The sequence below is a fragment of the Petaurus breviceps genome, unplaced genomic scaffold (genome assembly GCF_028583685.1).
Source record: "Petaurus breviceps papuanus isolate PSGF00001 unplaced genomic scaffold, PetGlider_PUasm1.0 90919, whole genome shotgun sequence".
Taxonomy (NCBI): domain Eukaryota; kingdom Metazoa; phylum Chordata; class Mammalia; order Diprotodontia; family Petauridae; genus Petaurus; species Petaurus breviceps.
Window position 1 is genome coordinate 21049975 of NW_027187378.1, and position 21414 is coordinate 21071388.

Sequence of the window (21414 nt, forward strand, 5' to 3'; positions counted from 1 at the left end):
CTATCTACTGTGCCACCCCAATGCTGCTATTTTTAAGAAAAAAGAAAACTTTAAAAACTGGAGCTGTCCAACAATAGAATGGACTGGTGTTTCATCACTAGGGTAGGAGGTGATACTTGGATAGGAGGAGAAACTAAGGACCCTCTCTCAATGATGCTATTGATACTAGACTGAAGGAAATCTAAGGTCTCTTCCTAAGATTCCTGAGTCAAGCATGGTTCTTGCCCTTCTTTAAAAATTGTCATTTTACCAGCAGTCCCAGGAGCAAGAAAATTTATATCAAAGCAATATTTTAAATGGATTTAAAAAAAATAAGCTTTAAGCTTATATTGATAAAGGATATCAAGAAAAATCACTTTAAATGCCATTATTAGGCAAAGCACAATTAGGAAAAGAACCTGAATAAGCTCCAAGAAATGGTTAACAAGCAGAAGCGGAATTGTTGAGAAGCTTCTGATTGTGATCTAAAGGAAGTGGTGGAGGCAACTTTACAGCTTTATTGATGGCAAGTAAACAACAGAGTACTAGGAGAGAGATTAGAAATAACTTTATTTCAAGTCAGACAACGGAAAGTGTTACAGGAAGAAATTACAGAAACTTGGAACAGAACAAGATGCAATCTGGAAACAGTGAATGAAGAGAAAACATAAGTTTTCCCTGATTTAGTCAAATAAATATGCCTTCAGTTAGGTCAGAAGTAGCAGAATGGCCTGTTACCAATGTCAACAAGGGTTAAAAACCAAATGATAATTGATTCTTAGTACCCCTAGGTTATCAGTTCACAAAGATGCAATCAATAAAAGCCCCTAAAGAGAAATGTATGTAGTAACATGGGTTCAGCATTTGATAGTTTCGGGAACCCAAGTAATGATAGTAGAATGTCAGGAATACCTAATACTGAATTGGAGCAACTTGGGTTTGCATAGCAAAAAAATTATGCTTGTGAAACTGGCAGAGAGATAGCCTATTATGAGTCTGAACACACCAACTATATCGCAAGCAACAAATGACATTAATACAATCCTGGAAAAGTCGACTACTCAAAACAAGAAAAATAACAACCCACTATTGTGGAATTCTATATCTGAGCCCTTTCAGAGTTTTTTGAGAAATAAAAATTTTAAGAACTAGGGTAATTTGGCATACTGAATGACATTTTTGATTGTCACTCTTAAAAGGGAATGCCATTCCATTACTTGGAAAAAATCTCAAGTGACTTCCCTCTTAAGTAATTGAAGTGCGAATGCTGATAAAATTAAGGGTGGATGAAAACTCTGGTAATAATACTTAGCATGTATTTAGCTTATTTTCATGTGTATCCTGTGTTTTCTACCCCCCACCCCTCAAATTTCTTCAATATACTACACAACCAACTCTCAAATATTGTTGGTAGTGAAGGTACAAGGATACAGCAAAATACTAATTTTGGCTTACTTCTAACTATATTACAGTAAACTCTGTATCTACTGACAATGTAGCAAAGTAAAAAGCAAATATCACTTCTCAAGATTTTACCAGGGTAGAAGTGTTAACCACTAATGAAATGCCCAAATGGCGAGCATGAAGGGAACATAGGGGCTTATAATCCACTTAACTGATGCTAACATGCCAAGCTTGTTAGTTTTTCCTTAAAAAACACCAAAGTTGAATGCCTAGTGACTAAAAGGCGAATAATGTTATAATATGCTATTCCAAGAAATGACCATGCAGTTTGAGGGCAGGAAGAAAATCAACACTTTCTTCATATATACCTCTGATATATAAACATCCCACTAAAAACAGTAATGATGGTCAGATGTTTCAAGCATAAGACAAATTAGAAAACTATTGAATTAGAATAAAGCAAAATAGAATTTTAAATTTTCAAAGGGAGGATTACTCTTCCTTATGAATGCTGATTGTTGTCATTCTACCCAGTAATCTGGCTACCAAAGTGTTAATCCATAGGAAGATGAGAATTTAAAAGGATGCTGGCTTAAGTCCTTGAGAAAATTTAGGGGAATTACCCAACAAGGGCAAGGGATATATTTTCTAATACTGATCTATGATTATAGTTGTTTCTTTTCTATGTATATCAAGAACCCCTCAAAGACCAATGGGAAAAAGTCATTTTTATCTACTTGATTTGCCTGATCATTCACAGATTATTTTAGTGTATTCCAGTACTCTCTGAGGTGTATGGTACCATAAAGTAGAATACAGGGGAAACTGAATTACCACTATGACCTACACTATTCAAGCTATTTATTTTGGGAAAGTAGGGATGGAGAAGGTGTCCCATGTTTATTGAAGAAGAGAATTCACAAAGTAGCTTGCCTTTGAACATAAGAATATATAGCTGCCATAAAATAATTTTGTCCCTACTACTCTGATAAAATATTATCTTAACATTAACCCTTGGGTTTAATGCATTAAGAAACCAATCAATTAAGCATTTATAAAACACTTACAATATGGTATTAAGCTTGTTCCTGTGGGGAATATAAAAAATATAGCAGATGTGTTTCCTGTCTTTGAGCCATGTACAAGCTAATTCCAAATGTGCTTTTTATTTATTCTTATTTAAAAACACAGATTATCCTACATAAGCATTAAAAGCAGAGGAAAGATGAAAAGCCCTTTCTTAGCTTTGTACCCCTTTAAGGAGAAAGTGCCCAAAGGGATAAATCAGGCTGTGGTGCAACTACTAAGTACTGTAAATCTAACTAAGAAGTATGATGTTCATTACTGGAGTTTTGTGAAAATCAGGATCCATTCAGACTGGTTTTGCAAAGCATATTACACTACCTGTAGGAAAGTATAGTGGATCCCCCACTAAAGTCCTACCCTGATGATTCACTGTGGCATGGAGTTGACCCTGAGTTCTCAAAGGCTATTCCAGTAAAGCACAAGCTCTAGCAGGTCTTACCAAGCTAGAAAGGCTTTAAGTATGGGCCTGGCAGTTGACTGAATTTCTGTCACCTGAATATCAGGCTGTCTAAATGCAGAAAGCTCATCACCAGAAGTGTCCACCAAGTGATGAAATTTTCAGATACAGAATTTCATAAAATGTGTGTATGTGTGTGGGAGAGGTTGGATATGCTTCAGGGGAGGGAGAATCCACACTGATGAAATTATACATTTTTCAAAAGATTAAGGTATTCTAATGACATTGGCTCTCATTAGAGAAGTAATTTCAAAATATTCAATTATAGGCCTTCTTTGCTACACATAGATTATGTTTACTACACAAAGATTTCTCTGAAATGATGTCAGTTTACTAGTGGCCTAGAAATTCAACAGGTAAAGCTTTAGGTTCATTTCCAGCAAGATGACTATAAAGAGCAGCCAAAAATATGGAAAACCTACATTTTAGCAATGTTCACAAAAAGCACAGAGACTTGATAGCTTGACCACTTGAATAATGAGCCTGTTCTTGCATTTCCACATTTAACAAGAATGGAATAAACTCACTAACTAGGCGCAAGGAAAAGACAAGATTTGCCAACAGAGTCCTGTATCATACATAATTATAGCAGACCTTTTCCTGCTGTATCTAAGACCTCAAGGTCACAGGTCCAAGAAATCTCCCACATTCTAAGCAAACTATGGCTTTCATTGTATTTGACAGAGGCAGTAATACTTGGCTTGATCAAATGGTCATTCTGATGTAAGTGACATTACCTTTCTGAAATACTTATAGCACTATCACAAGCTTCACATGAACACAGAAAGTAATGTACTGCACAGAATGGGACAAGCTGGTTTCTAAGAGCCATAGACAAAATACAATGATTGAGCTTGTTACCTCAGACAAACTTTGTTTTACCAAGCACATCACACAGAAGCAGCCTTTTACAGCAATTAAAAAACTCCACCACTCAGTATCATGCTTTGTAAATTTGTATAAATGTCCTATTTTTAATACACATAAACACACACACAAATATAGTCAATGAAAACCCTGGAGCAAGGATTTTTTTTCTTTTGATAAATTATACAAACTATAATTTAGGAAACTGGTACTTGTTGAAATGATTTGAAGTAAATTATTAGGCAATTGTGACTTTAAGAAATATGAATGAAGGCTCTAAAATAACTTCAGCATACACCATTGAAACTTCACAAGTTGCTTTCCAAGTTGCACAACTTAATTCATCCCAGTAGGTATAGATGGATTATTTTTGTGATGTAGTTATAAAGCAATTGTCTATTTACAAAATACTTTACAATAATTATTTATTATTTCTTCCAACATCTGTGAGCAACCATATTTTCCTCATTTCATAAATGAGGAAATAGACATGAAATCAATTCATTTGTTTAGGGCAAGTACATTTAGAACCAATACATGAATTCATAATTTTTAAACTCTCAGCCTGATGTGCCACACTACCACACCACTTTAAAGAAAATTATACAGGTGGATTAAATGAACCGTTCTTTTCTAATCAAATGTCTTTTCTACTCTCAAAATAAAGGGGACTAGCGGAAAAAAAAAAAAAAAGCTGGAAAGCCTAAAAAAGATCAAAGGCAGGGAAGCACTGGGAAAAATTGACATTATTACTTTTTATACATGAAATTTGGATTCATTCTACATTTTAAATATAACATTTAAAACCTTGGGGTTTGGAATCTATGCAAAGGGTAAATCTGGGGGTGTTAAATCCTTTAAACTCATAGTCTAAGGAAACCTATGTATGCCCTTAGGGTAAGACCTGAGACTAGTTCAAAGTTGGATAATCCTCCAAAGACAGATGAAGTCTGAGGCTATATGCAATAGCCAAATCAGATATGAGGAAGAGCAATGTTCAAATAAATTATGATCTTTTGTACCTCAGTTCAGAATCTTGATCATAACAGGTAACTAACTATATCCATCTAAGAACCAAGGCACACAATTATGCAACTATGAAAAGAACCATTATGTTATAAAGTAATATAGAGGGAGAAACTTCTGAATCAGACTTTCCTCAAGGCCAAAACCTATTCCTACCTGCCTCTGGAATCTTCATGGATGCTGAGGAAAAAGGGCATAATTTGCTTTACAGGACACTAATGGCTTAAATATCCAACTCAACTCTATAAAGTGGCTTATACATCAGAGAATATCGCTCCATATGAAGTTTTGGTAAGGAAAAAAGATTAAAGTAGTCATCAAATCCTATAAGTTCTGCTTTCCTAAGGGAACTTAATTATTAATTAAAAAAAAACACTCAAAAAAAGAGTATAAAATGAAAAAAATAAGAATCGTAATTTTTTTTTCTGGTAGCTGATTTTACCCACAATTCCTATTATTAGATTGATTCAGGTATTGTCTATTTTACCAATGTTGCAAATAAAAAAATACAGTACCTGTTCTTTTAGAACATTATCAGTTTAACAGTCATTAATAGACTCCCATTGTATTTTTTTGTAATTTTGTTTAAAATGTTCCAAACACAAGTAAAGAATTATAGTTATAGCAATATCAAAAATACATTAAAATTATCTATGTTGGCCAGTGTATTTGACATGCCAGTGTGAGAAAGTAATTTCTTTCTTAGCCAGATACATCTTAATAAAATTGTAATTATATGTGAAATAATGTATTTTAAAGCTTAAAAGCAATCCTTTATATAATGTACTCACATTTTAAACTATAACCAAAATCTGACCTGTGCAACATGTCCAAATAACCATCACTTGAGCAACCTTATTTACATTCATGAATATTAATCCTTACTGTTTTTTAGTAGAAGAAAGATCTTCTATTATTCAAAAGGGTGGAATCAAGACTACTGGCTTAGATCCTATTTTAAATATCAACAGATACTATCTTTTCATATATTATTAAAATGTGTACAGTATTTAAATATATTATGAGGAGTCTTGAGATACATGGATGAGCTAGTTATCACTATTAAGTAATTTAAAAGTGTCAAAAATGCAGCGATGTTCATGAAGCTCAATATAGCAAAACTAGTATTCAATTTTAACCACGCAAAAATAAACGTATATATATTTATATATTTAAAAATATATATGACTTAAATCTTACACCCTCAATTGAGTGTTTTTTATTAGACAATTGTTTCCCTAGTTAGGAAAGCAGAATTTATAATATGATGACTACTGTCACAGTGGCTTAAAGACTTTTTTTTTTAAACCAAAAAAGAACTGTCCATAGCTATCAAGCCATCAAAAGAGAATCAGTAGACAATCACATTTATATCTTAGTAATATAGTACTTCTCCCATTAAAAAAAAATTCTTACCATGGAATAGACATACATTTGTTATTTTAACTGCAACTCAGTTTCAGTATAAAACGTAATCAGGTCAAACAATAACAAATAATGAACAAAAAGAGAGTACATGCATTAATATTAAACCTTATGCTATTATCTGAGTACCTAGGTACAAAGGTGACAGAAACAATTATCCATGTAATTTTAAAAATTACTTAGCAAAAGTGGTCATTTTTATTCAAGGACCAATTTCTAGGCTAAGTTTAAAAATCTTAACTTTTACTTTCATTATGTTTTATAATGAAATGCTCCTCTCAAAGTTACCTACTGAATTTGCTACCAGCAAACACTATCATATATCTTTAGCTTAGGATATATGAGTATCAATGTAATACTTATTTTTCAGTTCTAAACAGTATGTGCATGACAAAATTTGAAACAAATAGGCTAGCCATTATTTGTACACTATAATAAATACACAAGAATACAAGGTTTTATAAAAATACAATTTCTAATCAATTTAGGAGATTTACAAACCATGAGAACATTAAATACTCAAACACAAGATAGTCCCTTTTATGGTAGAGGCCCATTGGGCTAGATTTAAAAGAGGTTCTTCTCTGGTAGTTGTGTACAGTTGATTACATCAGTAATCTCTGTATAAGATCGGTTCAGGTAGTTTCTATTTTCCAAGAGTTATAAGTAAAAATACGGTACCTGGTCATTTAGAACATTATCAGTTTAATAATCACTAATAGACTCCCACTATATCTTTAAAATTTGTTAAAAATGCTGAAGACACGATGAATACAAGGACTGCAGTAACATCAATACAAAAAAGCAATACAAATTAAGCTGCTGAATACAAAAATACATTGAAATACATAAAACATCACAATGTAACTATAGCACTAATTCAGAATTGTTTTATGTGAAAAATTAAATAAAAAGTTTTGTATTAAACAACTTAGGTATTCTCACCTTTTAACAACATTTTAGTTACATACTTCACAATTTTTTATATACAGTATAGAAGAAAATACTTTGAAAAGATATGACATTTTAAATGCTTTAGTAGATGATATAGTTATCATTTACACAAAAAATATTGTCAGAATGAATAAAAGTGATGTCCTTAACATCAATTGCTCTAAAACATATGGATTAAGATTTTTTTTACTTCATTTGTTTATATTTCAGTTAACCTGATAAATTCAGAAGATCTTAGTCTGAAATATTTATTTCAAAGTAACGTACACTGTATTGCTCGAAACTATACATCATACAAAAGTGGCAATTATTTGTCTAAACATTGATTATGAAAGAACAGCTTGCACATATATAGGTTGAGTGCTGAGTTCTTCATGATGTTTTATTTACAATGAAAAGTGCTTTCAACAGCTCTAACGTGATACATCTATTTCTATATGTCAATTATTACAGTCTCCCTGAAGTTGAAAAAATATGTAGAAAATACCACATCTTTGCAAACACTAGAGCATATAACTGCATGTGGTTCTGGAATTAGCAGCTGAAAAAGTGTTGATAATTATAATTTAAAAATAAATAAAGCATAGAGGTAAATCAGTTACAAAACAGCAGAGAACTGCAATAGTTGCAACAGTAAAAAGAATTTTTTAATAAAGCAATCGCTAACAAAATGGTGAAGCTGTTGGATCAAAAGTCTTAAAAACATCCTTCAGGGATTTATCATCTGATTCTCCATTTGGATCATTATCTGGCATTTGATTCACCTGTCCTGGCTGTCTTGTCTGTCTTGGATCACTGTACTGTGGTCTTATTAATCCTGTTAAAGCTTGAATTGGAAGGTTGTGCACTGCTGGTGCAGTACTGGAGTGTGTGGGCCCAGATTTAACCTGAGTCTTAACAGTATTATTCTGTTTATCTGACTGTGGGTCAACTGGTCCATCTGTAGTCTTTTCCAAATTTGGAGGGGTCTTCTGCAAAGCTTCTGAAGGAGAAGGCTCATTTTTGCCATTATTTTGTAAGCCACTGATTTTTTTCTGGTTCTCTCCATTCTCTCCTAAAGAAAGTGGTGCTGGATCTGATAAAGACAATGAACTATGTTCCCTTGGATCATACAAACTAATGCCACTAAGAATAGAGCTTGGCGTTCCTAGTCTAACACCAGTTGAAGCTGACAGTTTAGGAGCGTATGGAGGAAGAGAATCAGACTCAGATTTATTAGTTACTGCCCCTGAGGTCTGTGATGAACCAGGACTAGGTCTGGCCAAACGTGGATCAAATTTTGATGGATGAGGATCCTTTGTAATCCCATGATGAGAGTCTGTACTGGACAGTCTATGAAGTCTAGGATCAATATTTTTTTGCAACCTAGGATCCCCTAATTTATTTCCTGGACTATGGGTTTCTCCAGGTTGGTCCAAGTATACACTTCTTGTAGTATTATTTTTGGCTTTTGCTGCTAATCTTGGATCAGCTGGCATTGTACTTTGATGAAGATCACTATTTATATTACGTAATTTATTTAGCCTCTGGTCAGCTATAAGCGGGGGAAGAGGTAAGTTGATTGATGAAACTGGGTCAGGTTTAGGTAAGGGTACTGGAAGTAAATCTTCAGGAGCCCATACAATGTGTTTTGCAAAGTTTGGTTTGGTCAGGATAATATCCATTTTAATATGGCTGAATTGTCTAAGCTGAGACCTTGGATCTTGTAGTGTTATACCAGGTAACGATTCCAAAGGTATTAGGAAAGCTTTTTCTCTTAACTCTCTTTCTGTTTCTTCTTCTTCATCATCTAGTCCTTTTTGTTTGACTTTAACTCCAGAATTTGTATGGTGTAAGTCAAACTTTCCTCCACCAACAGAAGGACTTGCATGACCACTTTCATTAAGTTTTAATTTCCTGGGATCTCGTGCAAGTCTAGGATCAAAAGGAGCAGAATCTGAAGGTTTCCTAGGGCTTTGTCTTGGGACGGCCCTAAGTCTAGGATCAACAGCTTGGCTTCCTATATTTTTGTCTTTAGCAAGTCTTGGATCAGTAGGAGTACCAAGTTCTGTGGAATGTTGTTGTTGATTCCTTAGAGTCTCTGTTTGTTTCTGTAAAGTTTTCAAGATTGACTTGACACTATTTCCCTCTTCTTCTTCACTACTGGAATACCAGTTAACATTATCATCTAAAAGCAAACAAAATTTTTTTAAAAAGGTCACATTTAAATTTAAAATTTCAAAAAAGCACATGGTCTCTATATAAATGATGTTCACTTAAAGCTGAACTAATAATAAGGGAAATGTAAAAATAGAATCTAGAGTAAGGTAGTCTTTTGGGACTAAACTGTCCTCTATATACACACATGCTGAACGCACATGGTTGCATAGTTGCTAACTATACTAACAGAGTCAATGACTTCTCTAGAGCAAGTCATGTCAAAATCAAAAAGAAATGGAGGACACTAAACTGTACATAAGGATCCCTCTGGGTACATACCGACTTGGAAAACCACACATTAACATTATCCAGGTTTCAATAATTGGAGAGATATTAATTGTTCATGGTTAGATAGGGCCAATATAATAAAAATGACTTTACCCAAACTAATTTACATATTCAATGCCATACCAATTAAATTATTTTACTGAGTTAGAAAAAAATAATAAAATTCATTTGGAAAAACAAAAAGTCAAGAATATCAAAAGATATAAAGAAAAAAAGTGTAAAGTAAGGAGGTTTAGCAGTACCAGATCTTAAACTGTATTATAAGGCAATAATTATCAAAACTATCTGGTACTGGCTAAGAAAGAGAAAGGTAGATCAATGGAATATAGCAGACGATTTACAGTAGTAAATAAACATAATAACCATGTATTTGACAAGTGTAAAGACTTAAGATTTTTGGATAAGAATTCATTATTTGGTAAAAATTGTTGGGAAAAACTGTAAAACAGTATGGCAGAACTGGGTATGGGTCAATATCTCACACCATTTACCAAGATAAGGTCAAAATTGGTACATGACCTAGATGTATATAGATATTTTACAAGAAAATTAGAAGAATATATACATTTTTTATAAGCTTGTTTATCTATTTTCTCACCTTATACTAGACTGGAAGCCACAATTTAGAAGGTGATGACAAAGAAAAACACTATAAGTAGGCACATAGACAACCATGAGAAGTAATTATAATTTTATTTCAAAGGAGAAGATTCCTACCTAAAGAAAAAAAGCTACAAGAAGTCAAAAAGCGTATTGGGCACTTAGTATAGGGAAAAACAACTTAATTTTCCCTTAAGTCTTCACTATATTTTGACATACTATATAATTACTGATTTTCATAATGATGACCTTGAAAAAAATAAGGGTTTATATTCCATATACTATTTATAAGGGAAGCCCAGATAAATTTTGAAATGTTTTTCACCAAAAAAAAAAAAATAGTCGATTTTTCAGGCTAAAAGTGTTAAATTAAGCTATGTAAAAAATTCACTTATATGAAGCCCCTCCAACATCTGATTATTCCAAATAAATGAGGCATTATTTTGCTATGGTTTATCTGTAAAAGATTAGGGTAATCTATTATCATGTAGTTTCTACATGATATTTTCTACAGGAGAGAAGCTATCATTATTTCTATGAAGTTCCTACGAGACAAAAACAGCTAGAAATCACCTGCTGGCCACACAGCTTTATTTGATCATTTAAATATGTTAAGTAAAAACATCTCTCCCCTGGCACCCACATATACTCCTTTATATATATAGCTATATTCATATCTATATATCTCCTATATATATATATTCCTTTTCCCTATTAGACTATTAAGTCTTCTGAGAGCAAGGACTATTTTGCTTTTACTTTTTGTATCCATAGCCCTTAGCATAGTGTCTGGCATACAGTAAGCACTGAATAAATGCTTTTTTTCTTTCATTTACTTACAATACAGAAAGAACAGGAAATTTTCTCCAATATTCAACAAAACAGTAGAGATTATTACATGTTCACTACCCCAGAAAATGAGGCATATGAACTCACACAAATATTACAATTTAAATACCAAATTAGTACTTATAACTTTGTTCAGTAGTTTTGTAACTGGAGATTCATTTAGATTTCCAGATTAACTGGACTATTTTAAAGGAGGACTAGAAGTTAAAGGCTTATTTCTTCACATTGACCCCTGGAGGCTTTTGCTCCAACTCTGATCCATTTATTACTGGGCTTGGGTTGTCCATTTGTTAACTCTTGCTACATGATCATTCAACTTCCTTTTCCAATCATCCTCTGCTCTTGTCATTTTAGTGTCTGCTCAAAGGGTTCATAGCTGTGGCAGTAAATGGCAGAGAGTAGTGTGTTGGCAGTGGCAGAGTTAAGCAGAGGAGGGGAATCCTGGGTAAACCAAATTAACCAAATTTTGACTTAGATCATTCTAGTCACAGAGGAAACATAACAGGTAAGATTTTATCATATTGGATATTACCTTCTTCCCTGCTTAATGTTCTTTGAGATTGGTGACCAACTGGCTCTTCATCCTCTTGATGTTTTTGACTAAGTCTTACAAAGAGGGCTTTCTGCATTGCAGGAAGGAAATCTGGTACATTTATAGCAGTTTTATGGCCTGATGTGTTGATGCAATCTGACTCACTTCCACTGTTTAATGAGTCTTGAGCCATGTGAGGTTGATGTTCAGCAAATTCACCATGCCACATTCCATCTGCATGTATCCAATAAGAATAAAAGAAACAAATACTGGATAATACAAAAAATTTTCATGGATAATAGTCAGTTTTACAAGGTATGGATTCCCCAACAATAAGTGAATTTTTATAAGAAAATATCCACTCAACTTCAAGCTTGAAGGTATAATTTTATCAAATTATTAAAAAAAACAAGAAAGCATTAAAGGATTTATTATGTCAATTCTTTTGGATAAATTTTAAAGGAATTTATTAATCGTTAAGATTTACCAAAAGAAAGATAAACCCTAAGCAACTGAAAAATCCACAAAGGCCATGGAAGATAGAAACCTTTACTGTCTCACAGAAGAGGTAAGAGACTATTAGGACAAAAATGCTGTCTATTTTGTCAGATGCTGTCACTGTCATTTGTTTTTGTTTAATTGTTTTCCTTTGTCACAAAGGAGTTGAATTCCCTTTTGTAAAAAAGAAAAATGGTTAAGCAAAAACATATAATATAGTGACAGCATCTGACACTGTAAAAATCTGTCTCTATGTTCCTCTATTTCATTATTTGTTCTCTAGGATCAAGACTGAGTATTACAATTACTCAGCATTGGGCTTCCTTTTAGTTTTCCTTTCATTTATATTCTTCAATTCAACAAACACCTACTAAGTTCCTACTATGTACAAGGCACTAGTATATAGTGGATATAGTGATAAAAATAAACAATTTTTCCCTTTGACAAGTTTACATTCTGCTTTCATTATAGCCATTGTAAATATTGTTGTTTCAATTCATACAAATTTTCCCATGTTTCTCTTAATTCCTCATATTTCTCAATGAACAATAATATTTAATTATTCATATATCACAGTTTGTTTAATCATTCTCTAGTTGATGAGGGCACTGTGTTTCCAGTTCCTTGTTTGCACAAAAAGTGCTACAATGATTTTACTGTATAGTCAACCTTTCCCCATCTTTGATTTTGTTGGACACAGCATAATTATTTAATGAAAGGTAAGTGTAGCTGCTCCATATCATTTGAATATTTCTGGTATATTTTAATCATAGTGAATATAGCCTTGAAATCAAGGTCACTAGCCTAATTTTGCCTCTCTTGCCACTCATTTCCTCATTTAATTCCCTGAATTCTTTCTTAGGAATGAAGGAATGACTTTCTTCATTTCTTCACTTAATGGACCCAGTGTTATCAAATGCTGCCCATTCCCATTCCCAGGACTCATTTGCTGACACCTAGGCCAATGCTGGTTGCCATCATTTGTGTAAGGTAACCTTGAAAAGCACTGGGCTTGTGGTAGCAAAGGAAAGAAACAGTAAATCAGTAGTCCAAGGAAGTCATCAGATTCTTACCTTTTTGGACTTTTCTGAATAGATAAGGTTCTATTAAATGCTAAAGTAAATAAATATTTTATCATGATCAAATGCCCAAGTATACAAGCACTGTCCTTGGAGGTAATTAGGTAGCAGTGAATAGAGCACTGGGCCTGAAGTCAGAAAACTTGACTTCAATATGACCTCAGCCACTTACTAGTCATGTTATCCTAGGCAAGTAACTTACCCGGTGCCTGCCTCAGTTTCTTCAACTATAAATGGGAATAACAATAGCACTTACCTCCCAGCACTATTTGTGAGGATGGAATGAGATAATATTTGTAAAGTGCTTGACACAGTGCCTGGCACATAGTTAGATGCTTAATGCTTGTTCCCTCTCTGCTTCCTAAAAGTTACCAGATCAAATCAAAATACAGCATATATTGCCATTCTTCAGTAGATCAGTGATCTCATCAACTTGATTACTTGTTCTGCTATTACTACTGACCAAAAACCATCCAAGACTTCTCATTCTGGGCAATTCTTATTCCAGTTCTCCACAAAGGTTCTACCTATTACGTTGTAAGCCTTGTTCTAGGTTATTTTACATTTTGTTGGTTCCATAATCGAACTTTATCTATAATCCCTTGCAATATGAGCATTCTAACTAGTGAACAGAGTGCTGGACTGAGAGTCAAGAAGTCCTGTGTTCAAATTCTGACTCAGACACTACTGTGTCCCAGTCCTGTAGGTTTGCAACTTAGGACTCATTCTGGTCTCCTCACTCCCTCACTCCCCCATATTCAATTTGTTGCCAAGGCCTTTTGATTTCACATTTGTATCATCTTGAATGTGAATGTGAATCTCTCCTCTGACACCACCGTCACTCTAGTGAAGGCCCTTATCACCTAACACTGTGATTACTGAGATACTCTGCTGGTGGGTATTGCCTGCCTCATTCCAGTCTATCCTCCATTCAGTCATCAAAGTAAATGTCCTAAGGTGCAAGTCTGAACATGTAAATCCACAACTCAAAAAACTCTAGTAGTTCCTTATTATCTCCAGAATCAAATACAAAGTTCTCTGTATGACATTCAAAGCCCTTTATAGCATAGCCCCCTCCTACCTTTACAGACTTCTTGTATTTTACTCCCCAGTCTTTATTCTTTGATTCAGTGACACTAGACCCCTGGCTGTTCCACCAAGAAGACACTCCATCTCTAGTCTCTGGGCAATTTTTTCTGGCTGTTCTTCATGTCTGGAATGTTCTTCCTTCTCATCTCTATCCACTGACCTCTCTGGCTTTCTTTAAGTCTCAACAAAAATCCCATCTTTTACTAGAACCTTCCTTAATCTCTCTTATTTCTGGTGCCTTCCCTCTATTATTTCCCATTTATTCTGCATATAGTTTGCTTTGTTTTTATTTATCTGAATGTTGTCTCCCTCTTTAGATTATGAGCTCTTTGAGGGCAGGGACTGTCTTTTGCCTCTTTTTGTATCCCTAGAGTTTAGCAGAGTGCCTGGCACACAATAGGTACTTAAAAAATGTTGATTTGACTAATTGTGATCTTGGGCAAGTTACTTACCTTCTCTGATCTCTAAGGTCTCATACCTATAAATCCAAGATTCCATGATCATTTTCTAATAACACATTTCCCAAATGGTTCTAATGCCATGTCTTGTGCATAGGTCTTAATGGAAATATTCCACAGCCTACTTAGACAAATCATGCATCTCTCTACTGCGTTTTGCATTATCCATAATTTTCATACTTTGGATACGGTGATATTACAAATTCACTAGAAAACCTGTGTTAGAAAGATGGATTTTGTGTCTGGGAAAAGCTTGGCAGCACTATTAAAAGCATTACACAAATTCCTAAATAAAATTCAGTCTATTTTCTTCCTCTCATTTATTTGTGGTCGGTTCAGTCTATCTGCAGTGCCTATCCTAGATGTTTTCTGATTATCAGACAAGAGGCCCATGGTTTGGATAACATACATTTGTTTTTCTTATACAGGCAATGAAGTTTAACCTTTTTGAACAGTGGTACTTTAGCTATTCACTGAACAAAGTCATGAATATTACTGGGAAAGTGTGTTCTTGAACTTAATGCAATTAATAAAAGTCATTTGCAAACAAGAGCATTTGGAGGAAATTTTTCATGACAATGGCTCAGACCTTTGGTGACATTATGTCTTCATATTTTCTACCTTGTTTGATGTTTAATAACAAGTAGATCACCGAACAATTATTTTTGTGGTTATATAATCTTAATACAAGCGTTGTAGACCCCTTGTTGAGAAGATTTTAAGAAAACATGTTGCCCGACAGTCAAATTCTTTTTTTGGCTAATCAAGTCTATGTAATCTTTTTTTTTTAAACCAATGACCTGGATAGCAGCATAGACAATGCACTTATTAAATTTGCAGATTATACAAAGTTGAGAGGGACAGGTAATAATGGATTATAGACTCAGAATTCAAAAGTACCTCTACAGACTAGAACAGTGGACTGAAATGAAAAAGGATGAAATTTAATTGAGATAAATATAAAGTTTTAGATGGGTTAAAATATCACCTTCACTAAATACGAGATGGAAGAGGCATGGCTAAAGAGACCTTTTCAAAAAAAAAAAAAGAGACAGGTATTTTAATGGACTAACATTTAGCTCAACATGTTCAGGAACCAAAAAAGTTAATACAATTTTAAGTCATACTAAGAGAATCATATCTTCCATGTATAAGGAGGTAAAAGTCCTTCTGTGAAACATCTCAATCAATAAATAGTGATTAAGGATGTACTATGTTCCAGGCACTATGCTAAGCTCTGGGGATACGAAAAGAGGTAAAAGACATTCCTTATATTCAAGGTGCTTACAATCTAAAAAGAAAGCTATGGTATCAAGAAAAATAGGGTTGAAGTCTTGCATTTAACATATAGTACTGAAGTAACCAAGAACAAGTCACTTTATTCTAAGTGGCAAACAGGCAGCTCATCTCTATCTGTGGATGAGACTTTCCCATAATGATGACACAGGTCTTAATACCCCAATTTCCCAACCAAGTAAAAAAGTCCCATTGTACTCTTTTTGGCCAGACCATATCTGGGGCCTTGGATGAAACATTTTAGGACGATCACTGATAAATTGTTAGGAGTCAAAAGTAAAGGAAGACAGCATACAGAATGGTGATCTTCATGCTATGTGTGTATCAGCTGCAGGAAACTGGGGGTGTTTAACCTGAAGAAAAAAGTCCCAGGAGTTACACGATTGCTATTAAAATACTGAAAGGCTTTCAACTGAAGATGGATTAGATCTGTTCTTGGCTATGGAGGGCAGAATTATAAGCAATGGGTAAAAATATATCAGGTAAAATTCAGGTATGATGTTAAAAAACTCCAAAAACTTTCTAACATTTAGCACTATCAAAAAGTACAACTGACTGCCGTGGGAAGTAGTAGGTTACTCTTCACTTGAAGTCTTCAAATAAAAGCAGAATAAGCACTTATTATAAGGTATACTGTAGAGAGAATTCTTTTTCAGGTTTGTACTGGGCTTGATGGCTACAAATTATCTTCCAAACTAGAAATTCTGAGATTCTGGGATTTTGTATTTTTTTTACACAAAATACTGAATGAAAAAAGAGTAAGAGCATTATCTTATTAAAAAAAAAACACAAAAAAGCACTAGAAGTGAAAACAAATGTGTAGAAAGTTTGATGTGAGACCCAATAAAGTTATGTGAGCCCAACTCTATCTATAGAGGAAAGTGACAAAAGAATAGTAAATGTCAGAAAACTGCACAGATTTGCCAGCATTTTTGTAATGACCTATCTTCATAAATTCATCATTAACTACAAACCAGATAATGCTCATACTCTAATTTGGCCTTTAATTTGCTATTGCCTCCTACCTGACATATCTTCCCCCATGGCAAGGAGATAAAGTGTTGGTTGGCTATGGTGGCTTCTAGGCTAATTTGGTTCCCTCATTATGGTGACTATTCTACATAAGTTAAAATTCTACAGAAAATGGTGACTGTCTTTGCAGTCTGACTTGCAAACTCATCAATGAATTTAAACATCTCTCTCCAAGTTAATAATGATCTCTTAATTCCAAAATCTAATGTTCTTTTCTCAATTCCCATTCTTCTTGACAATGGCCTCAATCCCCCTTTGACACTATCACCCTCTTCTCCTTGATACTCTCTTCTCTTTAGGTTTTCATGACACTGGTCTCTCCTGGTTCCTGTCTGATCAAGTCTTCTCAGTCTCCACAGCTGAATCTTCATCTAGGTCACGTCCATTAATTGTGGGTGTTCCAAAGGGCTCTGTCCTGGGTCTTTTTCACTTGGTGACCTCATCAACTCCCATAGTTTGATTATAATCATAATCTCTATGCAGATGATTCTCAAATTTACATGTTCAGACCTAAATGTATGTATGTGTATCTATCTCTATCTTTATATTCTATATATTTTGTTTACATGATGTCTCCTTCATTAAACTGTGAATTTTCTTTGAGAGCTGGGACTGTTTTGTTTGTTTGTTTTTAGCTTTATTTGTATCCTGGCACTTAGCACAGTGCCTGGCACACAGCAGATGCTTAATAAATACTGACTAATTATCTCTACCTTTTTCCATTTTCCATTTTTCAGCATCAATGCTTTGTGTCAGGAGATCAGTTTGCACTGTCTTCATTTTTTAGTCTTTCTTCAAATCTGGCATTGATTTTTACTTTTGCTCTAATGATAACGTAACAATTATATGTGGTCTGATAACATATATAATTGATTCTTAAATAACTCTTTGTAGATAGGAACCAATTTTTTTCTGTCACTTATAAGACATGGTAGATTTTACTGTTTTATTGATGCTACATAATGCTCAACATACATAACACCTGCTGACTCTCATCTTGAAGACAAACTTCATGATATAGGTATGAGACTTCTGAGCAGGCTATGAACTTTGGTCTTTTCATTTAAAAAAATCTGAATAATATTTTATGATGTATTTTTCCCTGTCTACCTTAGCATTAAACTAATCAAGTGTTAAATGATATATTTGATATTTCATGTATTTTATCTCAATCAACACTTAAATTCTAACAATATTTAGCCCAAACAAGAATGGCTGATATATACAACCAAACGAAGCAAAAAACATTTTAATAGAAAGATAGCATAATGGAAAAAGCATTATATCTGGAATATGAGGACTTAGGTGCAAATCCCAACTCTGCTGTTAATTACTTTTGTGAACTCAGGCAAGTCACTTATATCTCTCTGTACTTCAGTCTCCTCAACTATAAAATAAGAGGACTGAACTAAATAATCTCAAAAGTTTCTTCTCATCCTAGATCTATAATTCTATAAAGTTATTAAAATACATTTTGTTATATAATTAATTAACCCATGTAAGAAAAATTATTTCCCATTCAATAATCATTTAATTATAATAATTATAATTAAATAATAAAACATTAATTTTTGCCAATTTTTGAGATAAAAACATCAAATTATGTTTTGACTGTGATGTCTTCATTTAATGACAAGTTTTTACTATTAAAAATAATTTTCAACGTAATTTATTTCCCAAGAAATATTAGCCAGTTATTTAGAAACTCTTAAGTATATAATTCTTCTGCACACACCAAGAAGGTGACAGTTTATTACCACGCATAATTCTCAAGTATTTACAAGCTGCACAAATATATTTAAAATAATTTTTCTTTTTCTGGTGCAACTGTACAAAATATGTGGAAGAAGTAAGATGTGCCATGTTTGTACTGTTCTACAATTTTGCTAACTACTTGGTTGACATGACCTCCTATTTTTATAGCTAAGTCACTGCTGAAAGTAAGCAATGAAGATCTTGATTCTCCTCTGCCCCCAATGCAACAGCACTCTGCCACACTGCCACTAAACCATATAACTGACTTTGCGAAAATACATGTATTTCCATAGAAAATTGTTCCCTAAGAGCACAACTTATTTATTTTTCAATAAATACTACACTTGAAAAATTATCTTGAAATGATAAACAAGGAACTAAACATAGAATTTCAAAGATAAACTTACCACCAGAGTTATTAGCTGTCTGAAAATTATGTACAGCTTGATGTGAATAGTAATTATCATAGAATTCAGCTGGGTTTTGTAGGGACTCGTAGTTGGCATTGAGCTGCATTTCACTTGGACCTTGCTGGTAAGATGGACCTGAAGAACAGTGATTTTCCATAGCAATGTTCATCATATGTCCCTGGACTCCCATAGAGTTATAGGAACCACTTATACCAGGTGGTGTTAAAGGTGGGCCTGGTTGAATGGATCCTCCAGCTTGATTATGAGGCCCTAAAAATCCAGGTGGACCAGGTTGCAATGGTGGGCTATGTGGCATTGGTGGGCCAGGAGGACCTGTACATTGGTGGTGTCCAGGGGAACCTGGGTGCATTGCAGGACCATTGTGTCCCTGAGACATGTTAGGACCAGGACCTGGGCTTGACCCTGAATTGTACATATTCTGAGGATGTGGACTGTTTCCCTGATACTGTGGTCCTGGTGGTGAGGCACTGTTATAAAATGCTGGTGGCCTGTAAAAAGAAAAAAATATTTTAATTTTTTTCTTAACTTAAATCTTGAGAAAAAAGTATAAATTCATAAATGAATATACAAATATGATTAACTATAATTTTCTTGTCACAAGAAAGGGTTAAATCTGGAGAGAGGTTGAGAAATGACCATAATGTAAAGACAAAAGCACTTGTTACCAAAAATACAAACAATAAATATTACCTATATGGTTTTTTTAAAGTATTAATTTTCCTTAACATTTACATGACTTTTTGGTGTTGCTTTTCTTATTTCTACTTCTTCCTCAGTTCTTAATGACAACCTGTTACTTCCTTGGAAATTCTTCTTGATCTGGCTCTTCCTTGATTACTGATGCTATTCCAAAATTTGATTATAATCTTAAGTGCTATGCTATAGAATAGACATGCAAAAATTCTAGACATTTTCAAAAGTCATTTTTCTTGGTTTATATTATAATATACCATCAGTGTATATCACAGTACATATCATAAGATAGAAATTATAGCACTTATTTTTTAATAATTGCCCCAGTGGACAAAGGAGTCTGAAACAAATTCTCATTGCTAACTTAGCATCAATTTTGTCTCTTATGCTTTTAAATGAAAAAAAAAATCTTTTCCTTATTTACCCATATGTGATAAATATACTCTGAAGAAAGGAACTATGATGCTTACTATAACTACACATATAACACTGGAAAGTCTACAAATTGCCTTACATATATTTTTCTATTTAAGCTTTATAACTCCATGAAATATACTTAGAAGGTATTATTCTCATTTTTACAGAGGAGAAAACGGACTTTGAGAGGTTATGTGACTTACCTATGGTCACATGACTATCAACACTGTCATTTAACTGCCATTTTCCTAATTACAAATCTAGTATTATTATATCCATTATAATACAATGTAACTTTTTTTTAGTCCTCCTCATTATTATTATTCTCTCCCTACAAAAAAATCTATCAGTGGTGATACAGAGGTCATTTTCACTGACGTCCAGTAGAAACATACCATCATACAAACTTAATACATAGAGAATTATTCTAAAAATGTAATCACAATTACGATAAAAGAACTAAAATTATTCTCTTAGTTTCATTGCTTCTTCACCAAGATTAAATGTCTCAAAATAAGTGCCAAAACTGAGGACATTTCAAGTTGGTTCTATATTTTCTTTAATATACTTCAGGATATTTAACATTTGGAAATTCCTTTTAGTCAAACATTACTCATGCTAATTAATAAGTACACTATCCAACCTTCAGCAATAAAGTTTCAAAAGTGGAAATGTTAGAGATATATTTTAATAATGTATAAGACTCGCAATTCCCTTCAATTCGATTTAAAATTTATTAGCACCCACTTTGGTAAGTGATAGAAAGATATAAAGTTTAAATAATTCATGATCCTTTGGGGAAGGCACTTTGGTGTTGCAGCAAAAGCACTGGTTTTGGAGTAATAGCTTAATTAAGTCTTGCTTAACTACTAGGTATGTGATTTTTGGCAAATATTTTAACTTCTTTCAGCTTCAATTCTCAGTAAGGTGGGCACAGCAATGTTAGGAGGATTAAATGAAATACATATAAAATGTTCTGTAAGACTTAAAGCCTCTTCTG

General features: G+C 33.6%; 1 protein-coding gene across 1 annotated transcript in view; it reads right to left on the reverse strand.

The window, feature by feature from the left end:
* Window positions 1-532: 532 nt before the first annotated feature.
* ZC3H6 (zinc finger CCCH-type containing 6) overlaps window positions 533-21414 on the reverse strand; it is a 176732-nt gene continuing 155850 nt past the window's right edge. Inside the window, exons 13-15 of the mRNA XM_069075962.1 lie at window positions 19281-19792; window positions 11667-11900; window positions 533-9365 (exon numbers count right to left, since the gene is read on the reverse strand). Coding sequence (XP_068932063.1) covers window positions 7861-9365; window positions 11667-11900; window positions 19281-19792 — 2251 coding nt within the window. The 3' untranslated portion in view covers window positions 533-7860. The remainder of the gene's footprint in view (window positions 9366-11666; window positions 11901-19280; window positions 19793-21414) is intronic.